Source organism: Salmo trutta, chromosome 27 (assembly GCF_901001165.1).
Source record: "Salmo trutta chromosome 27, fSalTru1.1, whole genome shotgun sequence".
In the NCBI taxonomy this organism is placed as follows: Eukaryota; Metazoa; Chordata; class Actinopteri; order Salmoniformes; family Salmonidae; genus Salmo; species Salmo trutta.
The window spans coordinates 26,018,520-26,030,622 of record NC_042983.1 but is presented as its reverse complement, the minus strand read 5'-3'; the positions used below and the strand labels follow the sequence as shown (position 1 = coordinate 26,030,622).

General features: G+C 45.2%; 1 protein-coding gene across 2 annotated transcripts in view; it reads left to right on the top strand.

The window, feature by feature from the left end:
* The window catches only part of LOC115164727 (neurogenic locus notch homolog protein 1), a 58,430-nt gene extending 46,595 nt beyond the window's left edge, over positions 1-11,835 (top strand). The window contains exons 24-34 of one of the 2 annotated variants that reach the window (XM_029717487.1): positions 1,733-1,845; positions 2,018-2,589; positions 2,826-3,257; positions 3,577-3,725; positions 4,815-5,028; positions 5,394-5,484; positions 5,908-6,070; positions 7,450-7,748; positions 8,213-8,360; positions 8,652-8,749; positions 8,941-11,835. In XM_029717487.1, the coding sequence (XP_029573347.1) occupies positions 1,733-1,845; positions 2,018-2,589; positions 2,826-3,257; positions 3,577-3,725; positions 4,815-5,028; positions 5,394-5,484; positions 5,908-6,070; positions 7,450-7,748; positions 8,213-8,360; positions 8,652-8,749; positions 8,941-10,329 (3,668 nt within the window). In that variant the 3' untranslated portion in view covers positions 10,330-11,835. Of the gene's footprint in view, positions 1-1,732; positions 1,846-2,017; positions 2,590-2,825; positions 3,258-3,576; positions 3,726-4,814; positions 5,029-5,393; positions 5,485-5,904; positions 6,071-7,449; positions 7,749-8,212; positions 8,361-8,651; positions 8,750-8,940 lie in introns of both variants that reach the window. The other variant, XM_029717486.1, reaches the window with a different exon arrangement.
* Positions 11,836-12,103: the final 268 nt, after the last annotated feature.

The following is a 12,103-nucleotide window of genomic DNA, read 5'->3' as shown; positions in this document are numbered from 1 at the left end:
CAGTGTGTATAAATATACAGTGTGTACAAATGTAGATTAGTGGCCTAATAAATAATTACAATTTAGCATTCACACTGGAGTGATAGATGCGCTGATGATGATGTGCAAGTAGAGATACTGGGGTGCAAAAGAGCAAAAATAAAAACAATATGGGGATGAGGTAGTTGGGTGGGCAATTTACCGATGGGCTATGTACAGGTGCAGTGATCGGTAAGCTGCTCTGACAGCTGATTTATTTCAGCTTTTATTTCTTTCATCACATTCCCTGTGGGTCAGAAGTTTACATACACTCAATTAGTATTTGGTAGCATTGCCTTTAAATTGTTTAACTTGGATCAAATGTTTCGGGTAGCCTTCCACAAGCTTCCCACAATAAGTTGGGTGAATTTTGGCCCATTCCTCCTGACAGAGCTGGTGTAACTGATTCAGGTTTGTAGGCCTCCTTGCTCGCACACGCTTATTCAGTTCTGCCCACAAATTTTCGATAGTATTGAGGTCAGGGCTTTTTGATGGCCACTCCAATAGCTTGACTTTGTTGTCCTTAAGCCATTTTGCCACAACTTTGGAAGTATGCTTGGTGTCATTGTCCATTTGTAAGACCCATTTGCGACCAAGCTTTAACTTCCTGACTGATGTCTTGAGATGTTGCTTCAATATATCCACATAATTTTCCTCCTCATGATGCCATCTATTTTGTGAAGTGCACCAGTCCCTCCTGCAGCAAAGCACCCCCACAACATGATGCTGCCACCCCCGTGCTTCACGGTTGGGATGGTGTTCTTCGGCTTGCAAGCATCCCCCTTTTTCCTCCAAACATAACGATGGTCATTAAGGCCAAACAGTTCTATTTTTGTTTAATCAACTTTGTTTCATCAACATTGTCCCCATGTGTAGTTGCAAACCATTGTCTGGCTTTTTTATGGCGGTTTTGGAGCAGTGGCTTCTTGCTTGCTGAGCGGCCTTTTATGTTATGTCGACATAGGACTCGTTTTACTGTGGATATAGATACTTTTGTACCTGTTTCCTCCAGCATCTTCACGAGGTCCTTTACTGTTGTTCTGGGATTGATTTGCACTTTTCACACTAAAGTACGTTCATCTCTAGGAGACAGAACGCGTCTCCTTCCTGAGTGGTATGACGGCTGCGTGGTCCCATGGTGTTTATACTTGCGTACTATTGTTTGTACAGATGAACGTAGTACCTTTAGGCGTTTGGAAATTGCTCCCAAGGGTGAACCAGACTTGTGGTCTACAATGTTTTTTCTGAGGTCTTGGCTGATTTCTTTTGATTTTCCCATGATGTCAAGCAAAGAGGCACTGAGTTTGAAGTTAAGCCTTGAAATACATCCACGGGTACACCTCCAATTCACTCAAATGATTGACTCAAATCAGAAGCTTCTAAAGCCATGACATAATTTTCTGGAATTTTCCAAACTGTTTAAAGGCACAGTCAACTTAGTGTATATAAACTTCTGACCCACTGGAATAGTGATATTATAAGTGAAATAATCTGTCTGTAAACTATTGTTGGAAAAATTACTTGTGTCATGCACAAAGTAGATGTCATAACCGACTTGAAAAACGAGTTTTAATGACTCCAACCTAATTGTATGTAAACTTCTGACTTCAACTGGAAGTATCTATTCTGTATGGCATTAAATGTTAACCTGTGATTGGCTTATTGATAAGGGGTTTCAGTCCTTGATGTAACTATATCTCTTTGTGACCCTCAGGCCAGCGTTGTGACACAGTGTTTGACGGCTGTAAGAGCAAACCCTGTCGTAACGGAGGGACATGTGCCGTAGCCAGCAACACTCCTCACGGCTTCATCTGCAAGTGTCCACCTGTAAGTTCACACACAACTAAGGCTGCTGGCATATTATACTGCATACAAGACGCATACTGTATATAAAGACATTGAGCAGATGTATTACACTGTGTTGTCATTCATTAAATGTACTGTAATAGTAGTACTAGTAGTATTAGATTGACACATTTGCTCTTCTTCCCCTCTACAGGGCTACACTGGCTCCACCTGTGAGTACGATGCCCACTCCTGTGGGAGTCTCCACTGTCGTAATGGTGGCACCTGCATCTCTGGACACAAGAGCCCCAAGTGTCTCTGTCCTTCCTCGTTCACGGGGCCAGAGTGTGAATACCCTACAGACAGCCCCTGTAACACCAACCCCTGCTACAACGGGGGAACCTGTGAGTACAGCTCAGAGGCTCCATACTACCACTGCGTATGCCCCACCAACTTCAACGGCCTGCTATGTCACATCCTGGACTACAGCTTCCTGGGTGGGTTCGGCCGTGACATCACGCCCCCGCCCGAGGTGGAGGTGAGCTGTGAGATCCCCCAGTGTGAGGAAAGAAAGGGGAACAAGTTCTGTGATACCTTGTGTAACAACCACGCGTGTGGCTGGGACGAGGGCGACTGCTCGCTCAACTTCAACGACCCGTGGAAGAACTGCACGTCGTCCCTGCAGTGCTGGCGCTACTTCAACGACGGGAAGTGTGACGAGCAGTGCAACAACGCCGGCTGTCTCTACGATGGCTTTGACTGTCAGAACCTGGAGGGCCAGTGCAAGTGAGTGTCATCAGGGTCTAAACACTGAATACTAGCTAAGGGGAGGCCAGTCCACATGGAGAGCTACTGGCTATGCAGGGTTCAGCTCCAGACCTACGATAACTCACCTGATTCAGCTAATGCTGTAGAGAATAGAGGATGAATAAAGGCTGAGTAGAGATACAAGCTTTTCTTTCATCATTATACATCCCATTAAAAGTCATACTGAATGATACTCTAATCTCTTGTCTCTCCAGCCCTCTGTACGACCAGTACTGTAAAGACCACTATGCGGACGGCCACTGTGACCAGGGCTGCAACAACGCTGAGTGTGAGTGGGATGGTCTGGACTGTGCCAACAACATGCCAGAGAAGCTGGCAGTGGGCCGCCTGGTCATCGTGGTCCACATCATGCCCGACCAGCTCCGGAACAACTCGCTTGGCTTCCTGCGCGAGCTGAGCCGCGTTCTCCACACCAACGTGGTGTTCCGGCAGGACTCCAAGGGAGAGATGATGATCTACCCGTATTACGGCAGTGAGCAGGAGCTGAACAAACACAACATAAAGCGCTCAGTGGGTTGGACAGAGATCCCTGGCACCATGCTCAGCTCCATGAAGAATAGCCTGTATACTATAGCCAGTGGAAACAGCCGCAGACGCAGGGAGCTGGACCCCATTCTGATCAAAGGGTAAGGATTAGAGAAATGTTCTGGAAACAATCCTCATTTGGAATCTGGATTTCAGCTGAATGTTCATACAAACCTCACATTGTCATGAATCTAAAATGTGAAAGTCAAGCTAGGACTAAGCTATTTGTTGTGGAAAGTAAACTGGCCTTCCATATCTTTAGTTTTCCATCACAATAGATGATTATCTAACAAATTTATCAGTATCTGGCTTTCTAAGAACTTCTGCTAGTTCTGTGAACAGAAACCATTGTGCTCTACTACCTTCTCTCTGGGCTTTAGATCAGGTCTAATGTGTATACTATGACTCTGTCCTCCACAGCTCCATAGTGTACCTGGAGATTGACAACCGCCAGTGCGTCCAGCAGTCCACAGAGTGCTTCCAGAGTGCCACTGATGTAGCAGCCTTCCTGGGGGCCCTGGCCTCCAGTGGAAACCTCAACGTTCCCTACATCATAGAGGCTGTTCACAGTGAGTTTCTATCTTCTTCCATGCTAACAGTCACTAACAGGGTACTGCTGCAACACCCAAGGTTTGCACCCCTAATGTCCCTTTAATCATACCTCAGCCCTACACACACACACACACACACACACACACACACACACACACACACACACACACACACACACACACACACACACACACACACACACACACACACTGAAGGTATTCATCCCCTAGGTCTTAACCCTCCAACACCACAAAAGGGTGATAGGGTGTTCTTTGAGTGTGTATTTCATTCAACAATGGAACAAATGTACTAGTGAATCACATGGACTAAACAATCAATGCAGCAGTCTGTGTGTAAATCCAATGGCTTCAGGCTCCAAAATGGTTAATTGCCGTAAATCAACTCATCCAGCCCCCTACCCAATCCACATACCATTCTAACACACACACACACACACACACACACACACACACACACACACACACACACACACACACACACACACACTCTTCATCCCACAGTGTAAGGCTGCTGCAACCTTCAGCTTGCTGAATGTAATACCAGGACTTTATGCATCTCTAAGGGTTTGGGTTGGGAGAGTTTATCATTTCAAAATCGTTAGTAAAAAAAAAGAGAAGAAAAATTGATCGGGAGTGTGCAAGAAGTTGGGAGTCTTTGTTATCTTGAAAATCCTAATAAATCCTTAGTCTTTACAGCTTAAAGCGCGTGCAGTAATTTGAAGTTCATTAATCCCTCCCTTTTTTTTCCCTTAAAGAAGAAATGGTAGAGTTGTCTCCTGGTACCCTGGGCTGAGAGGGGAGAGGAGGTGCTGGTGGTTTTGGATTTTTTTATCTCTAGTTCTATTTGATGAAAAGTGGTTAGCAATTCTGATTATTACAGAATACGAACAACCTTGTTTTACAAACGGTGCTCATCATTCCTGTTGTAGCTCTGGCCGTGGAATACTAGGCTCCAGGAGGAGGTTTTACTAGACTAGAGGAGCTGGACTATCAGTCCTCCTCAGACCAACCCAGCGCCTGCCTGCCTGGCTGGGTTCTCAGGCTGCTCCGCTGTCCGCCTTACCATGTTGTCCTTTCCCCCTCCAGGTGAGGTTGACCCCCCGCCTCCGTCTGAGCTTTACCCCATCTACGCGGTCCTGGCCGGGCTGGCCCTCCTGGCTTTCGTGGGTGTGGGGATGGTCGCCTCACGGAAGCGTCGTCGCGAGCACGGCCAGTTGTGGTTCCCGGAGGGCTTCAAGATCAGTGAGCCCAACAAGAAGAAGAGGAGGGAGCCGGTGGGGGAGGATTCAGTGGGATTGAAGTAAGTGTCCCAGGTTTCCATGCGCCACCACATCGTTTTCCCACCATGGGTCATAGTTTGTTTGTCGTGGGTTTGGTCATAGCAGGGTGTGGAACGGTGAAGAGAGTTTATGGGACTGAGGGATGTAGCTGGCGATGAGAGAGAGGGGGGACGGGGTTTGTTCGGATCATTAATGATAATAATACATCAGGTATAGGTAACGGGCGCATTAATTGACTTATCGGAGCGATAGGGGTTGGGGGGGTCAATCAATGCTTTTATTTCGGTGTTGGTGCACTACCACTGAGGAAGAGTGTTCAGCTGGGATAGTTAGCTAGCTCACTTGCTGTATCAGGATTTTCAATGGGATTTCTCTCTGATCACAGGCCACTGAAAAACCTCTCGGACATATCACTGATGGACGACAACCAGAATGAATGGGGAGAAGAGGAGCCTTTGGATGCCAAGCGCTTTAGGGTAAGGAGTCTAACTACACCCCATACTGGCATTTAGAGAGAAAGGCGGGAATAAGAGTAGAACATGGATTTATAAAGAAATACCTATAGAGAAATAATAAGAAAAGATCTTCAGTCAGGGATTTTTTCTTTATCATCATTGATAATAGTCTTCAAATATCACTAGATTCAAGTTTTTGTTTAAATATTTGTGCATTTACATAGGCTATTTAATTAGCTTTAATTTAATATCCACCAATGTTTAGATATAGAAAATATAGTCTCCTTTGTGTTGGTTTTTGGTTTTATTGTCCTGAATGTCAGCATTTTAGTAAGTAAAAGTTGGTTAGTTAAACGTTAGGTTGCAAATAGCTTTGAGCTGAAATAATTTGGTTGCGGTTTGATCTAATTGACTGTCCATCTGCCCCTGATCTGGTTCCAGCAGTTTGAGGAGCAGGCGATACTGGACCTGGATAGCCAGACAGACCACCGCCAGTGGACCCAGCAGCACCTGGATGCGGCTGATCTCCGTATCCCCTCCATCGCCCCCACACCCCCTCAGGGCGAGATCGAGAACGACTGCATGGACGTCAACGTACGGGGACCAGGTGTGTACACAACCGCTCCGTTCATTGTTAGGGAAATTAGGACTGATTTTAACGGTGAACTTCATACCCCTCCTATTTCCCTTCTGACTGATTATGGAGGGATTTTTTTTATTATTAAATGTCATGAAATTACATGACAATATTTGTGGTGAATACAGAATGTTTGACCATTTAACTTGTAGAATATTATACCATTTAATCACTTGCCTGGTGTGTAGGACTTGTAAAATGGTTATGTGGAATTGGTGAATTCTGCCCCAGCTGCAGTGCACAGGTCAAGTCGAAATATTTTTTGAACGGCACATTTCAGTTATCAATACTGGTGTAGAGTTAGAAATATGAGAGGTGTACATAATTATGAGTCATTAGAAGTGTCAGGGTACATTTAGATAAAAAGATAAACAATTATTTTTTAATGATTCACATATTAGCATAACTCATACTTTTAATTACTCATTAAATTAAGTAATTAACATAGTTATTCCTATTTCATTGTATTACCTAAAATCTTGCTTTTTAAAGAAGTTAAACATAACTGTCTTAACTTTATGTATTAAGGTATTTTTCTGCCTCCTCAAATATTAGCTGTTTGATTTACACCTTATCTGAGTGAGCAATATCAAGGGGGAGAGACAGAGAGAGCATGTGTGTGGGAGTAGCTAAAGCCCTGTGTCCTCAGGGTAAGGGGATCCAGATCAAAGCATGCAGCGAGAAGCCCTGAGCCCAGGGGAAAACTTCCTTCCAGATTAATGCTTACATTCATCATTGGAACATTAATTGGTCTTTCTTGTCATATGCTTTATTAATAAAACCAATAACAGAACAAAAATAAAGAACACACTTTTATTGAGAGCCAAACCCCCTGAAGAGTGTTTAAGAAATATAAAGTAAGGCACTCTTCAACTGTAGAGCACAACACACAGACTGTTTCTCTCCTTCACCAATCAATGAGCCTGAATCGACCAAATCTGTGAGATCTGGGGGCTTGCTATTCTTTTGAAGAGGAGAAACCCATCCAAGTCGACTGTCTGAGCCTCCTCTCAGAGATGATAATGCTCAGTTTTCCATCTGCCTAGGTTTACCAAAGCTCTGTGTCTTCCTGGCTCCCCAATGCCTGGCTTGATCAGAATCCGTTATCGAAAAGAGAGCTGTGATGATTCACCCAGGCAAAAGCATCAAATCCTCATTCGATTTGTTTGTTGCTTTGTTTTGTCTTATGCTGACCCTGCGCTAGTGCACTGGACTGTCAATGCTGAGGTGTGGTCAACTCCCCTGGTACTAAAGTATGGTCTCTCCCTCCCTCCCTCCCTCCCTCCCTCCCTCCCTCCCTCCCTCCCTCCCTCCCTCCCTCCCTCCCTCCCTCCCTCCTCTCCATCCAGATGGCTTCACCCCACTGATGATCGCCTCCTGTAGCGGTGGAGGTCTGGAAACAGGAAACAGCGAGGAGGAGGAAGACACCTCTGCCAACGTGATCAGTGATTTCATTTACCAGGGTGCTAACCTCCACAGTCAGACAGACCGCACAGGGGAGACCGCCCTTCATCTCGCTGCCCGCTACGCCCGCTCTGATGCTGCCAAGCGCCTTCTGGAGGCCAGTGCAGATGCCAACATCCAGGACAACATGGGCAAGACCCCGTTACACGCTGCCGTGGCCGCTGACGCGCAGGGCGTCTTCCAGGTGGGGGGTCAAATGCAGATACATTTTTGTTCTTGTGTAGCAAAGAGATCTACTGTATTGGATTGGTAATGTGCCCTTGCTTCCTTAGTATCTCTAAAGATAATCTCATATGACATGGATCATCAACTAGATTTCTGGAGCGGATGGTCGGGGGGCCGGAACATAATTACTAATCATTTGCGGATTGCAAATTGACCGCAAGAAGCCCAAACAGATACATTATTTGAATAAAACATAATAATTTCAAGATTTCCTTGCATTTGTATATGATCATGCGTATCTCTATTATGCGTGGGAATACTTGGAAACAGATTTCCAAAATTAAAATCACTGATTTCCTGGTGTTTTTACAGTCTTTATTTTTTTTGCTCAGAAAACTTATTGGTCCAAATAAAACCACAGCGGGCCTCAAGTTGGGTAATCCTGTCATACAAGGTTAACCAAGTCATTGTATCTTTCTGTAGATTTTGATTAGGAATCGTGCCACAGACCTGGATGCCCGCATGCACGATGGCACCACCCCTCTGACCCTGGCAGCCCGCCTGGCAGTGGAGGGCATGGTGGAGGAGCTCATCAACTGCCATGCTGACGTCAACGCTATCGATGACTTTGGTAGGGCTCATATCTCAATGCTGAATCTCTATGGGCTTCATGGCCTCATCGTATTCTTCCAGTCAGAGCTAGAGGTGAAGCATGTTCCAGCCATGAATTAAATCAAACAAGGAATGTGTCATTGGAAATGGGCAGAAGATAAGATAAAGTCCATGTCCTTTTACAAAATGTTTTCTTACTTAGAAATAACGTGGGGGTTGAAAATTGTTATAGTCAGGTTTCTTTAGGTCATTTTAGACAGGCATGGGTTGTGTACTGAACGTGTTTTTCTGCCTGCCTCGATCTCACCAGGCAAATCTGCTCTGCACTGGGCAGCAGCAGTGAACAACGTTGAAGCAGCTACCGTACTACTGAAGAATGGAGCCAACAAGGACATGCAGAACAACAAGGTAAGGAATCTTTGCTGCCTGATGGAACACAATATAATACAATATTTCTGTAAGCTACATTCCTTTAACATTTAAGCTTTATTTATACAGGTTATTGTCACTGAGATAAAATCTCTTTAGCAAGAGAGAGCTGTCTATCTGTGGTCCACTGTAAACAAATTTCTCTCTGTTTGTCTGTGTGTCTGCCTCAGGAGGAGACCCCTCTGTTCCTTGCTGCCAGGGAAGGAAGCTACGAGACGGCCAAGGTCCTGCTGGAGCACTTTGCTAACCGCGAGATAACTGATCACATGGACCGGCTGCCCCGAGACATAGCGCAAGAGAGGATGCACCATGACATTGTCCGTCTCATGGACGAGTACAACCTGGTCCGCAGCCCACCCATGCACAGCCACGGCCATGGAGGCTCTATGGGCACCACTCTGTCCCCCCCTCTCTGCTCCCCCAACAGCTACTTGGGCAGCATGAAGCCCTTGGTCCAGAGCAAGAAGGCCCGCAAGCACAGCGCCAAGGGCATCGGCTGCAAGGACGGCAAGGACATGAAGAACAAGAAGAAAACCTCCCAGGATGGGAAGGGAGGAAGTCTGTTGGACAGCTCAGCTGTTCTGTCCCCCGTGGACTCCCTGGAGTCTCCACACGGGTATATCTCTGACGTGGCGTCCCCTTCCATGATGACGTCCCCCTTCCAGCAGTCTCCGTCCATGTCACTCAACCACCTCCAGGGGATGTCCGACCCCCATATGGGGGTCAACCACATGGGTATGCCCAACAAGCAGGAGCTAGCGCGCATGCAGTTTGACCCGCTTCCACCCCGTCTCACCCACCTTCCGTTGTCAGGCTCCAACGGCTCTGGGGGCATGAATGGCCAGTGTGATTGGCTCTCCAGGATGCACGCCAGCATGGGTCAGCCCGGACAGTTCAACCCCATGAGGGTTGGTCCTGTCGGGGGGCAGGGCGGTCTGCACCAGGGAGGCGGGCAGCACGGCATGATGACCTCTCTCCACACCGGGCTTCCCACCACCAGCCTGTCCCAGATGTTGAGCTACCAGGGCCTGCAGAACACCCGGCTGGCCTCGCAGCCCCACCCCATGCAGCAGGTCCAACAGCAGATGCAGATGCAGCACCAACAGAACCTACAACAGCAGCTCCAACAGCAGCAACAGAGCATCCAGCTGCAGCACCAGAACTCTAGCACTGGCAGCAGTGGCCATGCCAGCAACCAGAACTTCATCAGCACCGAACTGAGTGGCTCAGAGATCCAGCAGGGCACAGGGAACCAGGGCTCCATACCCATCCACACCATCCTGCCCCAGGAGACCCAGATCATGAGCCAGAACCTGCCCAGCACCCAGTACCTTACCCCTCCATCCCAGCACAGCTACTCCGGCCCCATGGACAACACCCCCAACCACCAGCTACAGGTCCCCGACCACCCCTTTTTGACCCCCTCCCCCGGGTCTCCCGACCAATGGTCCAGCTCATCCCCACATTCTAACATGTCTGACTGGTCGGAGGGCATCTCAAGTCCACCAACCAGCAGCATGCAGTCTCAGATCGGACATATCCCCGATCAGTTCAAGTAGAGAGTTTGCATTGCTTTGCCAAATGGACTGATGGATATTTTTGTATGAAAAGGCACTCTTGAGAAAACAAAACAAAAAGACAGAGTTATGGACTGATTTGTCCCAAAGCTCTTTTTATATGCTTTTATACTAACAGTAAGAATTACCTATGTTTTATTCCTTCTCTTATTATTTATTAATGTCTTATTTATACCTTTTCTTCCGCCTGCTTACATAAATGTGGGATCCAAGGTGTCAGGCCATAGTCAGGGCAGAGGTGAAACTTGTAGGGATACTGTAGCTTTGTTTATTTTTATATGTAGTGCTTTTGTCTGCAGTATACTGAGTTATTCAGCTGTACACTGGGTATTTATTTGTTTAGAAATTTTGCCTTTTCATTTTCGCCAGATTTTTCATCAAACTCTTGTTTATATTTTTTTAATCTTAAATCCAGTGTTATTTCAATTTGTGTTTGAGTTTTGTTAAATATTCAAGAACATTGCATTTATTTGCTGACAGAGCAAACGGTCATAAAAAATTGTCTTATTTTTCTCAACTGTGGTCAGGGATGCTGTATGAATAAATTATCTTATTACAGTACGCAGTTTCCATGTTCACATTTTAAACAGGTCCTCTGACCAAAAGCAAGAATCTGCTAAATAAAGTGCTAGAGTTATAAGTAGTTCTTGGATCAATGCAGCATAAGCCTCTTGATTGGATTGTCTGTATGTGTCTGTGTGGTGCTGCGTTTATGTGTTGGGGGAATGGTAAGGTAATGTACAATATAACGCCAGCTTGGAGATTGACAGTAAATAGAACAGGCTTGAGCCTATATGTCCTGTGTCCCTTGTTACTTTTAGTCGTTCAAGAAATGGTCATTATTCTAAATGATTATTTGGAAATTAACTTTCCCTCTCCCTCCAATTGTTTGAGCCTTTGGCTGGTTTTGTTTCAATGTAAATATGAATATGCATTTCCTTTGTAAGCAGGATTTTGTTTCAGAAATCTTAAATCTTAAGAATTCCACAGTAATAAAAATTAAATTAAAATTAAAAATACCTACAGAACATATATTTTACTCTGTATCACTGAGGAAGAGATCTGAAAGGTGTATACAAACAACATAAATATAAAAGATGTGTTAAGCCCTTACAGATAAATAATAACAGAAATATTGAGGAGTTATACAATTATTATTTATTGACTGTTTCTGTGATACAGAATAATCCACAGATGATTATTTGGATGAATGTTGGATGATTTTTTTACTCGATGTAAAAAGGAACACTGTGGGGTGTCCTGTTTCTATAGTGTGTCCTCGCCTGATGCTTTGTGAGATGCTGTGAATGGTATAAGTTCTCAATTTGTTTCATTCAAACCCAAGGCTGTAGTATCTGCAATAAAATGTTACCTGCCTGCAAAGTTTCAATTTGCATAAAATGTATTTTTCTTCCACTACCTGACTGTCAATCTGTAAAAAAAAAATCTTCATATAATAAAAGATACCAATGCGTGTCTTGATTTGAACTTGTCTTCCGTGGTCTTTGCTGTCTGAATATAAATTGACTGGAGTTAGTAGCCCCATCTTGTAAAGTATACCAAGTCTAACAGTTCTTAATTCCAAGATATCAGTTTGTTCTACAAAATCCAGTCTGTTGTAGTTGAACAATATGGACTCAGCAACCATACAAGCACAATCAATCTCAGGTGATGATATCTGATACATAGAAACAAAAAGTGAGCGAGAGTAAGAGTACATGTGTTTGTGTGTGTGTGTGTGTGTGTGTGTGTGTGT